Raw genomic sequence first — 22088 nt, forward strand, 5'->3', positions numbered from 1 at the left:
GAACTCCCACATCCTGGCCTTAAATTGTTCTTCTTATAAGAAAGCAACATTTAAGAGCCCCATAACGACTATTTTAAATCCCCTGAATCACATCACAATAGGAAAACACTATGTAGCACAACATACAATGGCATATTTAAATATGACCCAAAATTCCATGCTTCTATAATCTATATTAAGTTGTGAGCAAATGAAAGCATTTCTACCTTGATCATTCTCTCAGCAAAGGTTAACTAGAAAGGTCAGCCTTAGGAAGAAATAGAATACATACCATGATATAGTCTCTTTCGTTAGAAAAGGCAAGAACAGATTTAGATTAAGACTTGGTATATAAAAGCTGAAAGCATAGAATTTGTATCCACATAATGAACTGATGTCTCCTCTAAAGACGTCAGATTGCTGTTCAGCTAAACTATCTAAAAATACCTCCTTGCAAACACACACACACACGAAATGACTACAAAGACAGGTCTTACTAAGCAGCTCTACTGGCACAAAATCACTTAATAAGTGGGGAAAATTTTTAAAGTACTTACGGAAAATTTAACAGGAATTTTTCATAGCAACTATGATCTTTTATAAGCTATCTTGAAAACCAGAACCAATTTGTCAAAAGTAGTTAATGAAGGATCTTAAAGCAAATCATAACTGATTTAAGACGTCCAACAGAGGATCATTTTCTGTGAACTTAAAGGTAAATAAAGAAAAATAAATCTCTGAATCACTCTATTTAAAAACTATTCTACTCAAAAACGAAGACAAGGTAAATTTTCGGGCTGGAAAAGTGAGAACTGAATTTATGGATGCCACTGTGTGCCAAACCCTGTGCCAGATATGTAATCCCTACAAACAACCTACAAAGTAGGCATCATTAACAGCACTTTATCGACCAGAAAAATGGTTCAGAACATTTAAGTAATCTGCTTAATGTCATACAGCTACAAAGAAGAGGTAGGATTCCAACCACATATGAATGACTCGAGCATTATAATCCACCATCAATAAGTGACATTCACATAGCCTTCACAGTTTGCAAAAAGATTCTGAAAACATTAACTCTATATTTTCCTTAGTTAAACCTCAAGTTTTTCATCTGTAAAATGGGGAGAATCGCACTTCACTCCTAGTATTGTTTTCATGATTAAAGAAAATAATACACGTAAAGCACTTAGTAAAATAATTATAACTATTTCTCTAATCATTAATAATCTTCAAAACAATGTTGTGAGGGAGAACAGTATTATAATCATGATCTCCATTTTGAAGTGAGAAAACAGAAACTTTAAGAAGTTAAATGACTTGCTTAACAGCTGCACAGCTAGTCAACATCACAACAAGGACTCAAAGCAAGGTCTTTGTACATGAAGTATTTTATTGTTTTACTACACAAAAAACCTAGTTGGAATATTTCCTTCCTATTACTATGAGGAAAGGTTCACAGGTTAAATAAAAAGAATTTTGCTTTAAATACCCCTATTAGCATGCTTGAAGACGAGATGCATGAGCACTGTCAATAAGTGAGTTTTGCTACACCACGACATTTCAGTATGCATCCCATTTGCTCTCAGGCTCAGGGTAACATTTCAAAGCCACTCATTAGCTATATATATAAGGCAATTGAAGGCAACATCTTTTTCCATAGCATCTTTGGATAACACTTAAAGGAGGGAACAAAATACAAAAAGAAGTAATGTATACACCCATGCTAACAAAGCCAATACTTGATACATATGCCTTGAAGGATGTTCTCTAATCCTGCCTACTACAATGCACCGCCCATCATCTTACTTATAGAGAATGAAGACTGAACCCAGGGCCATTAGCACTGCCAAGAAAAGCCCATTCTTAATGCAAGGACCAAAATCATTGGATTTCAGATCACTCTATTGTGGCCAGGTTAAAGTATATTGTAATATAGCTTTCTAAAAGGTATAATTATATTCAACAGTCCCAAGAATATGTGTTATGGTGATGGAGGTCAACGAAATGTCAAAACTGTAATTAAGATGGACCTAATTATTATTCATTTTTCTGTATTTTAAATGGCTAAGACGATGTTGCTAAATCTGGCTGAGAAAACTCTTTCATCTGACTATATGCTAAAATGAGCTCCTTGTAAATTACTCATCTAACTGAAAACAAATTAAGAGAGCAATCATATCACCCAAACAATATGTCAAAAACCAGATTCTTTTCTATATTCAAGTCTAAAACAGAGTAATGTGAAAGACCTCTGGAGAACCACACAGATGTGAAATCTCAGATAAGCATGGTGACCTTCCCATAAAAGGTTAAATTAACAAGAGAAAACTTTCATGTAAAGAGTTAAAGAGTAATTCTTCAATACAAAATTGTATTCTTGCAATTTTGGCCAAGCCTGAAAGGAAATAAAATATATTGCTTTTATTTCCTTCAAGATCAAGTAGGGATAGTAGTTACTACATCACACATATGAGATCCCTTTGAAAATCAGCTCAATGCAGGGGGAAGAATAACCTTCTCAAACTTTCTGAGAATTACAATCCATAGGACAAATAGAAAACAAGGAATTGGTCCATCCTTGCAACAATGTACTAGGAGCAAAGTTAAGGTATTTTGTGCATCTTCCAAAAACAGATCTGCATTTGCACATGTCTGGGTGTGTGTTTTTGTGTGCATGTACAAGAAAAGACTGCCACTGGCTCCACCTTGTATTAGCTGTGTGACTTGGGGAAAGTTACTTTACTGCTCTATGGTGATTTCTAAAAGAATAACATACTTATATTGTTGTGAGGATTAAATGAGATAATATATGAAAAGAGTTTAGAACATTACCTAGAACATAGGAAATCTTCAATTATAGCTAATGACATTATTACTGTTATTTTTTTTTTACTCCAATATGAATTAGTAAACAGAAGGCTGCTTGCTGAGATGAAACTGTAGAGGGAAAGAAGTGAATCAACTTAAGGACATGCCATCTAGGCAAAGGGAAAACCTGACACAGTCTCTGACCCACTTGTGTGACAGATTTAATTTTCCTTACCTCTTGGATAATAGAGGATAAACAATATCTTTAAAAAAAATAAGAATTGTGCTTGTTATGGACCATGCATTACTCTAAGCACTTTATAGGTTTTACCTCATTTAATCTTCACACAACCCTATTATCTCCATTGTACAAATGAGGATTCCAAGTAATACGAAAGCTAAACAACTTAGCCAGGGTGACAGAGAGAGTGAGTGGTGAAGCCAGAATATAAATCCACATTCCTGGCTCTGGAGCCCTCCTCTGACCAACAGACTACAGCTCTTACTAATCCCTTCTTTTCATGTAACTTTCTTCACAAAGGTTACAACTGGTCAGATTACAGTTTTCATTATCACATGTAAAAACTACTTCCTAAATTGGGTTATTTTTATAGATAGGTTACTGGAACTAGTTACACTTTCTAAATGAAATCCACGCCCTCCCATATACCACGAAGTTCTGAGAGTTCCTGTGGATCCCGAGGTATTTATTTCAATATATTTCAGTATTCAGGTTCCTCTAGGGGCAGGAGCAATAGCATCATATAAGTTACATGAGTACGGTATTGAAACCAATATGAGAGCAGGGCATCTTCAACTCTGTTTCACCTTGGGCTTCTTCAAACCCTGTATTCTAGTTCTTCTGGATGACTCTGATATGCTGCTTAAAATCTCCAAAATCCATCTGCCTGAAATGCTCTTATTCCCCATGTCCACCTATATGCATCTGGTTGGCCCAAGCTGCCCCTTGGGGGCATTCCTCTGTTAGGCTCCATACAAAACACTTAGTCACCTGTCAGCAGGTCTCTCTCCTGCTACTATTCTGTGAGCAACTGGAAGACAGAGGCCAAGTCTTATCCACAATCAAATAACCAAGATCAAACACAGAACATATTTTCCTCAAACAAGGAAACTGGCAAGACTGATAGTATATCTAGTTCCACAGCTATTTGCACACTACTACTACTGTAATATACAAATATTGTACTAAACACACAATTATACTAATGTGACTAATACCACATAGCATTGATTCTAAGATGCACAATTTCTTTTTTATTTTGACATCATTGAAATCGGGATCCATCCTACAATCAATGAAAAGAAAATACCAGGTCATTTAAAGTAAGGTGAATCAATCAATGGTGCCTTAGATTCGATGAAAAATGGTATTTTCATTAAAATAATATACAATCAAATTTTTAAGGAAAATAACCACAGGGAATTCTTGATCCTTCCCACCTGCTCACATAAGATAGATAGAAGTGAGAAAGGATTTAGTCAGCTATGTCTAGATCAATAGAGATGGTCTGGCTACCAGCCACCCTAAATGAAGACCCAAAATGAAGCTCGTACTTCAGAAACTTAATTCACAAACATTATAATCCCACAGTGATACGCTGGCCACATCACACTTTTATTTCACTATATTCTACCATTAATGGCTTTCTAATTATTACACCAATCCACAGCATTAGGCCAAAACTCTTTGACCTGACATTCAAAGGCTTCCACAGCCTGAGCCCTGTCTCATCAACCTACATTCCTCCAGTTGCCCCTCCACCTCAGCCAAACTGATCTACTCCTTGTTCTTCAACTGCACATAAATGCTCTTGATTCAATGCTTTATCTCATTCTGTTTGCCTTACAAAAATTCCTCCCACTTCCTTTTTTCTCCACATCTTGCTTATGTCCTACCCTTATTTGTGGCACAGCCCAAGTCTTATTTCCTTCTTCGCAGACCACTCAAATTACACGTGATACTCCTGCCTGTGCACTCCGGTGTATTTTTTGTCCATACTGCTCACTCAGCATTTAAATATATGCTACTCCAACCAGATGTAAAATTTTTTTTTAATTTTTTGTTTATTGCAGTAACATTGGTTTATAACATTGTATACCAGATGTAAAATTTTCAAACCATGTTTTTTAATCTCTTTTATAGAAATCTGAAGAAAACCCACAAGAAAACATTCAAGATATATTGTTTCATTATTAATTTTCTCTTCTCAAAAGGCAAATAAGCAGAACATATAATTTCAAAACAAAATGAAACTTCTCAGATGAAAAAAGCACAACGGTAATGTAGACAATGTTTTGTAATTTTTTAATTCCCATGTATGGTTCGTTTTTTACAATGATTTGAAAATGCTGCTGTACTAGTCGATGGGTGTTCTTATGTAAAAATGTATTTCTTTTCATATATATACTTTTAATATCAATATAGGTTTACTTCCTTTCTGCTTAGTCACAAATTTAATACTCTATTTATTTTGATATTTTATTCAGCAAACACTGAAGACACTTTTATTAAATAACTACAATCTATAGTCTCCTCTTCTATTCAAAGATAGCACTTAAGTAGTCTTGCTCTGAGAAAAAACTGAGACCTTTAAGTTATCCATATCTGTTTCTAGAGCAAAATGAACTTTTCATTTTATATCACTACAGTCAACTTTTGTGACATTTGTTCTTCGACAGACATGCTTTAAATCTTATTTATATCAGGTTTTTTATTTTTTTCGGGCGGGGGGCTAAAAGAAAACAGGATAATGAAGGGTAAAGAAATTCGGGAATATGCCCAACTAAAAGGAACACAATGAAAAGATTTCAGTGATAAAACACATGATACACAGTGGAAAGGGAAGAAAGGAATGTTGTCACAGGAGTTTATATTTTCTTTAGCTAAGCTATTTGAAAATTCACTCTTTTTCTTTTGACACTTTAATATTGACTTTCCATACCTGAAAATTTTGCATAAACTTGAAGAAAAGCACAATGGTATGAATATAGAAAGCTTTATTAAAATCATGCTGCATTCTTTCTCTCCCATATTTGGGATGGAATTCTAACACAAGCTCAAGAAGCTCTTAAGTAAATAACTTTTCCCTCAAACTTTAAAATATTATATATAATACATATGTTATATATTAATACATATTATAATACATGACAAACTATAAAGTAGACAAAACAGCTTATGATAGAAGCTTCATAATAGTTACAATGTGTCTCTTAAATCAGTTGTCCTTAAATATATCTTCTGCATATATTTTTTCGGAGGGGGAATCTAGAACAAATACCATTACTAGATTTTATACCATGCTATAATATAAACATTTCCATAACAAGAGGATATGTATCAAAATGTTACCAATGGTTTTATCTGTAAAATTGTGATTCTCTTTCTGTCCTTGTTTTTATCTATTTTATATTTTTAACTCATGAACATATAGCTATGTATTTTTTTAGTTATAAATTATGATGCACAAAAACTAATAACACAGACAAGCCACAGACCAAACTGTCACCTGAATAACTGTAACACAAAACACGCAGCGAAAATTAGTCTAGCTATTCAAAGAGTATCTCTTCTGAATAAAATAGTTTTAAAATATTTTTATATTTAGGTAAATGTTATCCCTCAAGTAGTATAATTTTGACATTCAGTTGTTTCCACAAATGGAATTAATTTCAACAAGAAATAGGAAGCGTATCATTCATATAATATGAATGTATTACAAAACACATTCATATTTTTAATTGCCATTTAAAATGAAGAAAAGTGTATTTTTAAGAAAACAAATAAGTCTAAGATTAATTAGCCATAAAGAAAAAGTTAATTTCATCCTTCACATTCTCCGTCACTGGAAACCTGGGGTATAAATTATACTTAACACTCAACTTCTGCCAACCTTCCCCCGCACCTACCAACCCAGCCCCTATAGGCCCACTGACCACAGAATACTTCTAAATTCTTATTGACAACTATAAGCAATCTTCTTTTTCACTAATATTAAAGGTACTATAAACTTCTCAGTTTCATAAAACCCAGAAAAACTATATGCCATAACATTCCCACTTAACTCCAAATCTTTCTTGATTACTGAGAAAAACAAAAAAGTACTTTCACTTATTAAAAATACTTCAAAGTTGGAGGGCCAGCCCACTGGCGTAGTGGTTAAGTTTGCGTGCCCTGCTTCGGCCGCCCGGGGTTTGCTGGTTCAGATTCCGGGCACAGACCTACACACCGCTCATCAAGCCATGCTCTGGCAGCATCCCACATATAAAATAGAGAAAGATTGGCACAAATTTTAGCTCAGTGACAATCTTCCTCAAGCAAAAAGAGGAAGATTGGCAACAGATGTTAGCTCAGGGCCAATCTTCCTCACCAAAAAAACACACACACACACACATACACACTTCAAAGAGTAAAAATATCTGGTTGAACCCATTCTTTTTTTCTAGAACAGAAGCAATCAAAAGATTGCAATTCTACAGCTTTTTTACTGCCATGTTTCACTGTCTTCTTTTATTATGAAAGGTGTGAAGTTGTGTACTAGCACTTAAAATTAGTGAAATATTGACCTACTGGAAATAACCCATAATAAGGTGCCCTCATTGTAATCTGTATTTTTGAGATCTCTCATACAGAATGGTAAGAAAATATTTATCACAAGAGATAGGACATATATTCCTAAAAACTAGCCTTTACCAATAAAGTAAACTAGGCAGAATCTTATGTTCTAGCTTTTTCCATACATCTAAATTAGAAATGAGATTATGGATTAATTATATTTATACAAGCCCACATATATTCATGAAATACGTGCTTGTATATCTACATAGAGAGAGAGAGAGAGACGGAAGGAGGGTATGAGAGAGACACGGAAGGAGGGTATGTTTCATTTTACAATCAAACCAAGTCAATATTGTAAACAAATAATGTATTTCTCTAGAGTTCCATAAAGAAGAATATGAACCTTAGTAACTGAAAGGAGATTTTCAGACTATCACTTTATCAATCAACAAATCTAAGGTTAATCTGTGTCTAAGATGTCTCTGAGAACAGCCTTTATAATGAACATGCAGTATAAATTTTAAAAGAAGATCTAGTGTATTGATATGGAATGAATAAATTTGAAGCATGTGAGGAATATATACAGTAACTTAAAGTACAAACAGAACATAGATTAGGGATTGACTGGTTATCACAGACTATGCAATCAAATAAGATAAATCATTAAATATCACACACACACACTATACATATAAGAGAGAGAATACAACACAACTAACATAAAAGGCCTAAGCTAGAGGTTCAGTTAAGAAAAAGAAATGGCAAAGGTTAACAACTGACTAGTTCTGTATGGCAAAAATGTTTCTACCAACAGGAAAGGCAGGCTCAGGGACCAAGAGCTTAAGGGGACTACTTGTGTGATGTAATATGTAGACGGACATGTTGCTTTTGTGAGTGTGCGCTGTTACATCATCTCTTTGTGTGCTTTAGCGTATAAATGCATATTTATGTTCTCTTATATGTTTTTGTACAAGCTTCTTATCTATGTTCCAAAAAACAGGCACTATTCTATTTAACCCCTTCTGTGTAATACCTAAGACAGGACTAATAGCACTGGCATTTTAATACTCTAAATGTCCATAATCACAAGCATGTATCAGGTCACCAAAAATAAAAACCACTTCTTAATGACGAAGAAAAATAAAGAGGTCAGAGAGAGCAAAGACTTAGGACAAGGAAATTAACAGAGACCTTGAGGACACATTTACAAACTTTCATTTAAACTACACACACACCCACATGGGAATATCTATATCTATGTAGATCCAAGACATTCATTTTCCTTTGTTTTTAAAATCTTAAAAAAAAAAAAGCTAATAACTAAACCATAATCCAAATAAAATATATGGATAATGACAAAAAAAAAAAAAAAAAAAAAGGTTATTTGATCTAATCAGGATAAGTTTTCAAAAGTTTGCAAAAGATTGCCACAGACATGACAGTAATAAGTTTATTCTTTTTTTTTTACTATGCACATAAAGTAAGCAATAAAAAGTACTTAAGGATTTAAAAATAAAAATAATTTTTACATGATTATTATTAAGCACAAGAAAATGAAGAAAACTGAAACATCACTCTGGAAGCATTCTTAACAGATTACCTGAATAAAATATTTAAGAGTGTGGTCAGGATATGAAATATGCTTCTTCTTTTGACTAAAAGTAAGGATTTTTCTTTAATGTCCTACAATGAGAGAAAGCTTTTTTCAATCTTATACATATAAGTAGTGTATGTAATGTATTGGCAAGTTTCTAAAATATATTTCTTCACTTCTAACAGGGTAAAAAAGATCTATTATTTGTTGTCCGAGTTTCTTGGCCCAAATCCAAAGCAAGATGACCTTGTCCTTGAATAAAACAATAGGATATTGCTTCCTTTCAGGCCTCTCTGCTAGCTAGCATAGTGGAAAACCTCCCCAAGAGATGTTTATTTCATCTCAGGAAATATATCTGTCATAATAAACAAAATAAAGATCAGATAAAGAAAAGGTGGAGTCTTAACCTAAAAGAGGCATAACCTAATAGCTATAATTAATCTTGGTGTTATTTTCTACATTGCTAAAGAAAATGAATCAATCAAATTATATTAAAGAGACACTCTACCCAATGTTTACAGACAAGGTCAAATTGTCATTTTTTAAAAATTGAAGTTTTCTTAAATCTGTTCTAGTTAAAGACAGGAAGTGGGGTGGGGGGGAGGTGGTTATGCTCTTTTGAAGATCCAGGATTTTCAATTTATAGTAATTTATCAGCTATCCTAACACCTTCCTCTCTCTCATCTGTATTGAACTACTCTCCCTAACACAATCCATTCCAATAGTGATAATCTCATTGTTTTTCCTCATAACCTTCGGATTCCTCATATCCTTCTACATCTTCCTGCCTTCGACCCTCACATGTTATTCTTCCATCCTAGAAAAGCCTTCTCTATAATGTACTCTCAACAGTTCATAAACAGTTTTGAATTCCAACCATATCCTTCACACATGGTCCGAGGAAGGGGGAGAATTCACTCAAGATATGATCTCTCATCTAACTGTAAAGACCAAACCAATTTACAAGCACCAATTAGAAGAATTAATAAAATTAAGCATCACATATTAAGTGCTACTAAATCATTATTCAGAGAAAGCAGAGATGAATATGAAGAAACAAGGAGCAAAGGAAAGTCAAGCAAGAAGCAGTGCAATCTGAGAAAAGAGAAAAGAAAATGAGCCTGAAGTGTCCTAATCAGACCATCTTGCCCTAAATTTAAAAAATCATAGTTGAGGGAAAAGTATGTTCATTAGGGAGAGAATGTAGATTATAGAGGATCTTAGTGACCAATAGGAATTTAGACACGCAGTTAAGCTGTATTACATCCTTCTTGGTTAAGAGGCTTATGAAATGATGAAATTGATCTTTACGGCTACATAAGAGCCATGGCCAGCATGGACTTCAGAGAAGTGACCATGAATTGAAGTTGGGCTCCATGATAGATGCAGACTTCACCAAAGCAGAAACAAGGGAGACAAAACAGCAAGGCTCAGTGCTTCCAAAGGAACACAAGTGGCCAAGGTCAGGCTACCAGAAGTTACACAGGGAACAGACAGAGGAAGTTGAGGCATCAAGTTTACGTTTAAAAAGTTAAGCTTAAAAATGAGAAAGTACATGTTAGGGCCAAACACAGAAAAGCGGAAGGAGAAAGGAATTGCAAGAAAGGGCTAATGGCATCTGTTCCTGATCATCCCAACCCAAGTCTCAAGATAACATCAAAAAAGATAGAGGCATTGTTGATTGCACCTATCAATAAATAGCTTTATAAAACTATTTTTATAAAATAATTTTAATCATGGTATTGTTGTTCCTTTACATTAACAGTGCTTGGAATGTCACACATACCAGAAAAAACAGAGTAGCAGTAGAAGATCAAGCATTTTTTCAAGTCATGTATTCCACTAACTAATACCAGCTCTGATAATTATACAATCTACACACCTAATTTAGACTACATTTGGCCACGTAAGGAGAAGTAGTATAGGTTTGTGGTTAAAGCAGGGCTATGAAATCAGGGCCGGCCCCGTGGCTTGGTGGTTAAGTGCGCGCGCTCCGATGCTGGTGGCCCGGGTTTGGATCCCGGGCGCGCACCGAGGCACCACTTCTCCGTCCATCCTGAGGCCGAGTCCCACATACAGCAACTAGAAGGATGTGCAGCTATGACATACAACTATCTACTGGGGCTGTGGGGGGGGGGGGGGGAAATCTTTAAAAAAAAAAAAAGCAGGGCTATGAAATCAGACAAACCTGAGTTCCACTGATGTCTCTACCACTTACTAGTCCTTGGAAAAAACTATTTTTTTAACCTTGCTAAAGCCTTAGTTTCATCACCTCTAAAAAGGTGACAATACATCTTTCTTTAGAGGTTTGTTATAATAATTAAGTCAGATAAGATGTGATATAGTGCCTGTCATACAGTAAGTGCTCAATTGCTATTTATTTCCTACATTAAGTAAGGCATTTTCTTATGTATACCACTTTTTAAAAGTATTATTTGATCATGACTTAAGTTTCATTTATTATAAGTACAGCACACTACATATATCAATAGTTTCTATAAAAACATACAACTGGAAAATAGATTATCCGTTTGATAGTATCAAGTTGATTTATTTTAAAAGATTCATTTTAAAAATATACAAAGTTTCAAAGTCATCCTATATTGCAGAATTTTCAAAAGCACACTCAAGGAATACTATTCCCATTAGACAATCTGAGGCAGGCAAAAAGGGGAGAGGCAAGTGAAAAACAAAACAGGTGGTAAATAGAGTAATGACACCTTTAATGTTATCCCAGGGTCTTCCCCAACTTATTGAGCCCATAAAACTTTTCTCATTTAACATCTATTAACAGTCCATACAACTAGTGTTCCACAGTAGTCTTTTGAAAAATGCAGTTCTATAATACATTTTTTAAATGTTAATAATCTCCTTTTATCTTCAAAATCACAAAATCACAAGGTTCCTCTGAAGAGTAACTGAAAGCACTAGATGACTATAAGAATACAGCCCAGTGCTGGGTACATTTTTGGTGACACACAGGTTTTCATCTCAGTCTCATTGATTGACTATATAGAATGGGGAGGGGGAAGAGATGTAATAAAATACATAACATTTACTAGTTTAAAGGGTTAAATGAGGCTCCATTAACCCAAAAGTTCAGTTAAATGAGAAATTCTACAGTATTTATTGTACAATTATTATGAGCCAGCAAGTGAGATATGCACTGAACTAGACAGAAAATGAATAAAGAATAAAAACCCATAACATCTGAAAGAGTCTGACAAAGTAGAATAACTGAGTTTACTACTTGTGCCCAACCATAGCTCTAAAAATGTCCCCAGTTTAACGTTTTTGCTTTTTAGTGTCTCACTCCCTTCTGCAAAGAAGCAAAGCCATTTAAAAAGTCACAAACTTTCTGAAGAAGCAACAATGGAGGTACATGTGAATTTACTAAATTTTACTCATTTAAAATTAGCTCTGACATTATTCTCAAAAAGCCTCATAGGTCAAAAGAGGGACACTCTCACTCATTTTTGCTCAACAACTGTTTACTGAGTCATTTATTATGTGCAAGCCAGAGTAATTATTCTCCTATTGAACTCTTTGCATATTATGAAAATTTTAAAGGTCTGCTCATTAAACAGCAAAGTCTAGATAACCAAAGGACTCATCAGCAAGTATACAGCAAGATCTTGATACCATAAGCTGCCAACTCTGCAGCGTATGATGCTCTCGGATGACAAATTCTAGTATTTTAATTTATAACAAAAGTATCATGGGAAATGCCACTCATGTTTTCTAGAAATTGCTTGAGTCAAAGCTATTTGATGGCTAGTGTTACTGTTGTCATAGCATTACCCTAAATTTCAGTAAAATATAAAGCATTTTTCAGGAAACAAATATGCCTACAGAATAGGATACTGGGCACTCTATATGCACTATTTGGTATTATCTGCCCCAACTGCTCTTGTTTTCACAAATCTGGTAATACTTTTTCCTCCCTCACTAGTAAATAGTTTTAAAAATTTTCTTTCTTCATTGAAATTATATTATTCTTAACTTAAATACCCCCCTCCCTTCATTTTGAGAAAGGATATATGAAAAAGGTGAACAAGGAGCCTGTGGTTTAAACTTCGCTTCTAAGGTTCCTCAAGTTAGTTTAAGTAATACTCTTTTACCTGGGAAAATCATGACTACAGAAGGAATTTCACTTCAAAGTCCCTGTTAGTAAAATCAAACTATAATGGAACTTCTCTATAATAACTTTTCCTATTAGTAAAATTAAGTATAAAGCTGGTCTTTTTCTGGATCTGATCCGAAGAGATTTAATTAGTGAGGTACCACAAGGATCTCATTATGAGGAGGCCGGGCTCGAAGCACAGCATCATAACATGCTTCCAACACAGCTACTGCCTTAAGAACATCCCAAGGCTCACCAGAAAAGTGAGATAATGCCTTGAGTCACTTCTTCTAAGAAAATCTCTAGGATTTAGTTATTAATTTTGTTCATACTGATGAACAAAAACCAAATTATACCCATAAACCTAAGAATCTAAATATTTTAAATTCATGGCCTTCTGTCTATAAATTTTCAAAGCCTCAGCGATTTATCTCCATTTTTTAAGTTTAACATCTTATCCTTTTTAGAATACATAAAAGATAATATCTATACCCTAATATAATATCTGCTAGATGCTAGGATGTAAAAACAGACATTTCAAAAATACTTAGACTACTATATAAGCTGCCTAAATTTATGCATTTTCATTTTTGGGATTTAAAAGATATATATGTTATATATATATAACATATGAATTAGTGTGATGACAGGAAACTTGCAACGTGGTGATATAAAAGTAGCACTGTGAGAACTCACATTCCTGTAAAAGAAGGCTCAGACTTGGTGTTCGCCATAGAAAAGTGTTTCTCACAAACAGCAGTAGCTGCCTGTGGGATTTCAGCATGACAAATGCATAGCTGACTCATGGGATCAATTATAAAAAAGTAAGACTTGTGACATTAAAAAAATATATTCTGTGTTTTCATCAGCTATTAAGATATGTTAAGAAGTCAGATAAGCCCCACTGATCGTTTTATTACCAAATCAATAACTGAAGCTCTCCCTCCCTCACTCAAACCTACATGTGAATTCCTTACTACAGATGCCCGTTCCCAACAACCTTTTTCAGGAGCTTTCATTAAATTCAACTATAAAAACATTTCTAAAAACCTATTTGAGTATTAAGTTAAAGCTGACTTGTCAAGCTTTAATTCCTGATTATAAAAATCGGCTGTCCAATATTTCTCAATATTCGTGATTTTGCTTTAAATGAATTGTTGGTCTTCTTTAAAATTTTTAAAAAATCACAACAACATTAGAACAAGCCACTTTTAACTTACCCTCCCTCCTCCAAGCAGACTATTATACCCTCTAAAAAACCTGTTTTTCCTGAAGAGCAACAGCAATATTTCCCATTTGAAAGCAGTTCTCTATGACGTGCTTTCAAAGCACAAGCAGCATTCGCGATACTTACTGAGTGTTTCTCCTGCTGGCCCATAACTCCATGGTTAGCTGGGATTGCTAGTGGCTTCATAATGAAGAAACATATGCTGAACTGAATTTACACATCATGTACCAATCTCTCATGGATGGCAAGTCACCCTCTACAGCATTAAATTAAAAAAGAAAAAGAAAAAAAAAAAACAAAAGAGGAAGGAGGAAACCAAGCTGCAGCTTCAAGTGTCACTACTGGTAAGCTTAAAAAACCCCTCGCACTTGTAGACCAGAAAAGGAATCCGAACAACGGTGTTCGTCTCCATTTTTATAACACTGAAACTCTAACCATCGTAGTCTATGACAAGACTGAGGACACCTTTTACAGCTCTCAGTCTTCCAAGAGAACAAGATCATTTCTGAGACTGAAGAACAAGAGGCAAAAGAAAAGGAAGGGGGAAAAAAAAAAAAAAAACACCTAAAATGGCTGACTGCACACAGACTCCCCTCAAAAAGGCTTAATACAGAACTATATTAGTCAGGGTGGTATAAGAACCAGTCTCTAACATTCAGCCAAGCATTGTTAATACTCTTGTTTCATTTGCAATCACACATATGGACCCCTCCAACCAAGAAAAAAAAGAAAAAAGAAAGAAAAAATCAGGGCAGAGCGTGTGAATCGGGACCTCCTCCCTAGCTGCTAATGATGCTGACAGAGTGGTGACCAGTGATCTCTGTCCCACTCCACTAACCAAGTTTGCACAATTAATCTTAGCAGCATGACACTGATGGACATTTAATTTAATGATGTCTGTCCCTCACACTCAACACAAGCATGACTGCTAGCAAGAGAGTCACTAACAGAAACACAGCACATGCACACACACAATCTCGAGAATCATGAGTCTGAATGCAATACACCAATATAATTACATTATTGTGCTTACTTTGGAGGACCATGGCTGCAGGCAGTTGGCATAGCAACGCACAAGGAAAGCCATTTCCTGGGTAGAGAGAAAGCTTCCTTTTCTAAATAAAAAATTCCTCTTAGGAAACAAACGGCATTGCTGCTTCCTGCAGAAAGCAAGACACTGTAGTCTGTCTCTTAACCTGCAAGGCTCACACTCAATGCAGTTCTAGTGATGTAAGTGGATTTCTCTCTCACCCTCCCTCTCCTTATATACACTGAAATATTCAGCTCAAATGGTACACACATTCCTTAAGGCTCGCCCCCTCCTCTACTTAACCATTTCACTCATTAAGGTAGCGATGGACAATTCAGATAAAGTAACAAGCTCTTGCCTGTATTATATCAGCAGCTGTAGGTTAAGCAAGTCTCAGAGGGATGGAATCCATTGATTGCTGACTCCAAATAATATCACTGAAGACAGGGTGGGAAAACGGAGCAAGGACTTACTTGAACAGCCTTGAACTAAAACATGATTTTTCACCAAAGGGAAGATAAAAGAATGGATGTGACCTCTTCTCCACCCTCAAATATCACTGTGCTATAGGAAACAAGTATCTATCAAAAATTTACAAAATCACATTTAACAAGCTTTATGTAAATTTAGCAGATGTGATTTTCACATACACCCATATACACACACAGCACCTTGCAAATAATGTGAAAATACATCCACTTAGGTTTTTGTAAAAAACCAAATCAAACTTCTTTTAGAAGCAGCAAGTTGAAATTTAATGAGGATGTGTTATTCTACCATAAACTCTTAATTTCACCTAGGTTAGTAGGTTGTTTGAAAGACGTCAATATAGTTGACAAGGAATAAGGACATTTTAACTTTGAAGCACTGGTCAGTTTCTCATAGTCAAATCTATCTATAAATGGTATACATAACAGAAAATAGATAAAACTTAGCAACTTTAATAATTGACTTTAAAATTGTCAGTGCAGGGGCCCGCCTCGTGGTGTAGCGGTTAAGAGCACGCGCTCCGCTTCCGCGGCCCAGGTTCAGATCCCGAGTGTGCACCGATGCACTGCTTGTCAGGCCATGCTGCGGCAGTGTCCCATATAAAGTAGAGGAAGATGGGCATGGATGTTAGCCCAGGGCCAGTCTTCCTCAGCAAAAAAAGAGGAAGACAGGCATGGATGTTAGCTTAGGGCCGATCTTTCTCACACACACACCAAAAAAATTGTCAGTGCTTGCTAATTGTGTTTCTTGTCTATCTACCCAATACTGCACCCATACTATTCTCTTTCCTTTTTTTCTCCTCATATCTAAAGGAAACCATTCCCACCACATCACTATTTTGGATCCTTCTTCCTACCCATCCCCAACATACCCCTTTCATAGACATATTATCCATTATCCCTTTTCTCCCACTATACTCAACCTCTCCCCCACAACCAGAGGTTCTCCACACTGGCTTTTAAATATGTTCAGGTCTCTCCCATCTAAAAAACAAAACAAAAACCAGAAACCTTCCCTAGATCCTATATTCTTCTATGGCCACAGTCACTTCACAACCAAATCTCTCAAGAATTACCCACTTTTGGCTTCCACCATTTCTTCATCTCATGCACTTCTCAAGTGAAGGACCACTGTGGTCCTGTTATATAATTTATACATCTATGAGTTATCCTTAACAACTTTCTCCATGTCCAATCCATCACAATATCCCATGGATTAAATTCTCTACGTTTTCTCAAATTTAGATTTCTCTTTATCTCTTCTGCTATCATCCCACTCCAGTCATTATTTTTTGTCTTGAAAATTGCAAAAGTCTCCTTATTGAACTGTCTGGATTTAATTCTAACTCCATCCACGCAATCCATTTACCATACTACCTACTGATATCTTTTAAAAACTAAAATCTGGTCATTTTCACCTAATACCTTGAGCCCCTTTTGCAAATTAAAACACATCAATGGCTTCCCATTGCTATCAGCATACAGACGAAAACTCTTATTACAGACTGCAGGATTTGTATGTTTTCAAGACTTATATCATGCCTATGCCCTCCAGGTCATCTGGGCTGCTCCTGCTTCCTTGAATAGGCAAAAGGCCCTTTTCACATGTTATTTCCTCTGCCTAGAACTCTCTTTCACCCTCCCTTTCCTGACTGAGCCCCATTCCACCCCTAAAAACATATTGGTGAAATGCCCTCAAAGTTACCATGATATTGTGTATCACTTCCCTGTAGTGCTTATTATAGTTATGATTTTACATTTATTCATGAAATTATTTAAGCTGTTAGTGTCTGCTTCCACCACTACACTCTAATCTCCGTGATAGCCAGCACCATGTTTGTGTACGTGCCACTGTACTTGCAGCACCTAGCATGGGTCACACTGTAGGCACTCACATTTTTTTGAATGAATGAAATCTCTAGTGATTGAGACTGGACATTAGCAAGACCATATTTGATCCTGTAAACTAGTTCCTATCAAAATCCCAAATACTTTCTGTAATAGACAAATGAATGATTTAAAAGTAAATGGTCTTGATCTTTGACAAAAGAGCAAAGGCAATATAATAGAGCAAAGATAGTCTCTTCATATTGCTGGAACAACTGGACATCTATAGGCAAAAAAAAAAATCAGTCTAGACACAGACCTTACACCCTTCACAAAAATTAACTCAAAATGGATCACAGACCTAAAGGTAAAATGCCAAACTATAAAACTCCTAAAGATAACAGGAGAAAACTTAGACTACCTTGGTTATGGTGATGCCATTTTAGATACAACACCAAAGACACAATCCATCAAAGAAATAATTGATAAGCTGGACTTCATTAAAATAAAAAACTTGTGCTCTGTGAAAGACAATATTAAGAGAGTTAGAAGACAAGCCACAGACTAGGAGAAAAGATTTGCAAAAGACACATCTAATAAAGGATTCATCAAAAATATACAAAGAACTCTTAAAACTCAATAATAAGACAAACTTGATTAAAAAACAGACCAAAGACCTTAACAGACACACCTCACCAAAGAAGATATACAGGTGGCAAATAAGCATATTGAAAGATGTTCCACAACATGTCATCAGGGAAATGCAAATTAAAACAATGACATACCACTACACACCTATTAGAATGGTCAAAATCCAAAACTCCGACAACACCAAATGCTAATGAGGATGGTGGAGCAACAGAAACTCTCATTCATTGTTGGTGAAAATGCAAAATAATACAGCCACTTTGGAAGACGTTGTGGTGGTTTCTTACAGAACTAAACATACTCATCATATGATCCAGCAATTGTACTCCCTGGTATTTGCCCAAAGGAGTTAAAAACTTATGTCCACACAAAAACCTGCGCACAGATGTTTACAGCAGGTTTATTCATAATTGCCAAAACTTGGAAGCAACCAAGGTGTCTTTCAGTAGGTGAATGGATAAACAAACTGTGGTACATCAAGACAATGGAATATTATTTGGCACTGAAAAGAAATGAGCTATCGAGCCATAAAAGACAGGGAGGAACCTTAAATCCATAATACTAAGTGAAGCCAATCTGAAAAGACTACATATTGAATGATTCCAACTATATGACATTCTGGAAAAGACAAAACTATGGAGACGATAAAAAGATCAGTGGTTGGCAGGGGTTGGGGGGAGATGAATAGGCAGAGCACAGAGAATTTTTAAGTCATAGAAAATACTCTGTATGATATTATAATGATACATATATGCCATTATACATTTGTCCAAACCCATAGAATTTACAACACCAAGAGTGAACCCTATGGACTTTGGGTGAATATGATGTGTCAACGTAGGTTCATCCTTGGTAAAAAAAAAAAAATGTACCATTCTGGTGAGTGATGTTGATAATGGGGGAGGCTATGCATATGTGGGGGCTGGGAGTATAGTGGAAATCTCTGTACCTTTCTGTCAATTTTTTTGTAAAGCTAAAACTGCTCTAAAAAGTTAAAGTCTTAAAAAAAACCTAAATGGCATCAAAAGGTAGAAGCAACCCAAGTGTCCATCAATGGATGAATGTATTAAAAAAAATGTGGTATACACATACAATGGGATATTATTCAGTCTTAAAAACGAATAAAATTCTGTCACAAGCTACAACAAGGATAAACCTTGAAGGCACCATGTTAAGTAAAATGATCCTGTCAGAAAAAGACAAATACTGTATGATTCCACTTAATATGAAGCACCTAGAATAGTCAAATTCATAGACAGAAAGGAGAATGATGGTCGCCAAGGGATGGAGGAAAAGGGTAATGAGGAGTTATTGTTTAATGGGTATGGAGTTTCAGTCTGGGAAGATAAGAAAAATCCTGGAGGTGGATGGTGGTAATGGTTGCCTAACAATGTGAATGTACTTAATGCCACCCACCTGTACACTTAAAAATGGTTAAAATGATCAATTTAAAAGTTATGTATAGGGCCGGCCCCGTGGCTTAGCGGTTAAGTGCACGCACTCCGCTGTTGGCGGCCCGGGTTTGGATCCTGGGTGCGCACCGACGCATCGCTTCTCGGGCCGTGCTGAGGCCGCATCCCACATACAGCAACTAGAAGGATGTGCAGCTATTTCATACAACTATCTACTGGGGCTTTGGGGGGAAAAATAAATAAATTAAAAAAATCTAAAAAAAATAAAAAATAAAAAATAAAAGTTATGTATAGTTTACTACAATAAATTTTTAAAAAGTAAATGGCAATGAAGAACTAAATAATCAAGTTATACAACTTTCATCCATTTAGCCTATGTCCCACACATCCATGTGACAAAAATCTTCTCCAAGTTTAAGTCAAATTGCCCCCGTGCTGATGGTGTCTGACCTTATATGTGAAGATTTCCCGTTGCTTGCCTCTCTCTGGAAAAACGTGTCACTTCTCTCAAGAAGGAAACTAACTTGATCAGGGAACCTGACAGATGAAGTCAGAAAAATCACACATCCTCAGGCACTGATGCTTTTCCGTGCTGAGACTTGGTGTGATTTCTCTCGCAACCTGGCTCCACGCTTACAGCCTATGTATCTTAAAACTCATGATTGTTAATACTGAAATTTTACTATCCATACTACCTTGTACATTGAAACACAATTATGCCAGGTTATAATATGCCAAACATGGCTTAAGAAATAGAAACTGAAGATTTAAGAGAATCCCATATTATAGATTTTACACAAACAAGAATAAATCATACTAACCTTGAAGTAGCCTTAATTTAGGTTATATTTACCCCATTCCTTAACCATCCAGATTTAGCAAAAAATAGATCCATGTAACAACCTTCTGCCCTGTGTCAAGAACATCCAGGGGCCAGTCTGGTGGCATAGCGGTTAAGCTCTCGGGCTCCACTTTGGTGGGCCAGGGTTTGCAAGTTCGGATCCCGGGTGTGCACCGATGCACCACTTGTCAAGCCATGCTGTGGGGGCGTCCCATATAAAGTAGAGGAAGATGGGCACAGATGTTAGCCCAGGGCCAATCTTCCTCTGCAAAAAGAGGAGGATTGGCATCGGAAGTTAGCTCAGGGCAGACCTTCCTCACACACACAAAAAAATCTAATGACTTCTAAATTATCAGTAACAATGATCCAAAAGATAACAATTACATACACATAGTTCAGAAAACTACTTAATGTAAAGCCTTTCCATCTAAATTTAATACCATTGTATTCATTTATATTTTTCCACCTAAAGTATTCGCTTTTTAATTACTATGAAATTGAGAAAAATGATCTGCTCTTCTCAGTAATTATTAATCACATTTAGGATTAATATGTGTTTATTTATTTATAATATCCATAGTGTTTACCCACAGATCTCAATGTGCTTTATAAACATTTAATTAAGCTTGGTCAAAACCCAAGGGAGGCAATAAAAGAATATATTCATCTTTCATAGAAAAATAAAGTCTATTGTTACAGAGTTAGTAGTTTAGAAGAATACAAAATAGAACTCCAGATTTCTAGTATCATTTACTTCACTATCCACTATATATTATTACTTTCTTCCCCCCCTCCCCCTACCCCAGAGGAAAAACTATAGAGGTTGGAGAAAATCTGTATGAGTGGCAGGAAGAATTTATTCTTTGATATCTGGAAACAAGAAATTTTACAAATTTGATTCCTAATGATACCAGCTCAACATAAGGTTGACATAAGGGAAGACATATTGTAGAAAAGAAACCCTATTGTAACTCTGAATGACCTCTGACTAACTAACCCAGCTGGATACGCACCCTCCAGGAGATCTACCTGCTCTGTAGATTTTATGGCCCCTGCTTGTGCATGTACCTCCCAGTTGCAATGAGATGATAGCTTTGTTCTTTTGAGTTCCTTAGGAATGTGATGACCCCCTGTACAGAGAGTCTACGCTGACAGCCATCAGCAATGAAAACTGAAAGATCCGGTATAGTGACTCCCAGTCCGTAACACCAGAGGGTCAACATTCCTAACCCCCTCCCCTATAACACACCGGCCTATATAACTGCTTCAAGATTCTGTGCCCCTTTAAAATCTTTCTTTAGGACACTAGTACCCCCATCTTCCAATTTCCTAGCTTATCGCTTAATAAAATGCCCTTTCTCTGCCACCATCTTGCCTCTTCATGATTGGCTTTTGTCGTGTGGCAAGCATATTGTGCCCTTTGTGCAGTAATACTAATGTTTTATTGTTCACCAAAGAAGTGATATTTAAAAACGCTATTTTCTATTTGAATATACCAAACCAATTAAGCACTAGGCCAAGGAAAAAT

At 35.8% G+C, this 22088-nt stretch overlaps 1 protein-coding gene across 13 annotated transcripts in view; it reads right to left on the reverse strand.

Annotated features, from left to right (window-relative positions):
* The window catches only part of RAPGEF2 (Rap guanine nucleotide exchange factor 2), a 243450-nt gene that overhangs the window by 70823 nt on the left and 150539 nt on the right, over positions 1-22088 (reverse strand). For 2 of the 13 annotated variants that reach the window (XM_087437481.1, XM_087437479.1), the window contains exon 1: positions 14441-14772. The exons of 9 other annotated variants lie outside the window; for them this stretch is intronic. In XM_087437481.1, coding sequence (XP_087293607.1) covers positions 14441-14500 — 60 coding nt within the window. In that variant the 5' untranslated portion in view covers positions 14501-14772. Of the gene's footprint in view, positions 1-14440; positions 14774-15347; positions 15417-22088 lie in introns of those variants that run through there. 2 more of the 13 variants (XM_087437480.1, XM_087437478.1) reach the window with 2 other exon arrangements.

The sequence above is a fragment of the Ceratotherium simum genome, chromosome 12, assembly GCF_057802395.1.
Source record: "Ceratotherium simum simum isolate JZ-2026a chromosome 12, ASM5780239v1, whole genome shotgun sequence".
In the NCBI taxonomy this organism is placed as follows: domain Eukaryota; kingdom Metazoa; phylum Chordata; class Mammalia; order Perissodactyla; family Rhinocerotidae; genus Ceratotherium; species Ceratotherium simum.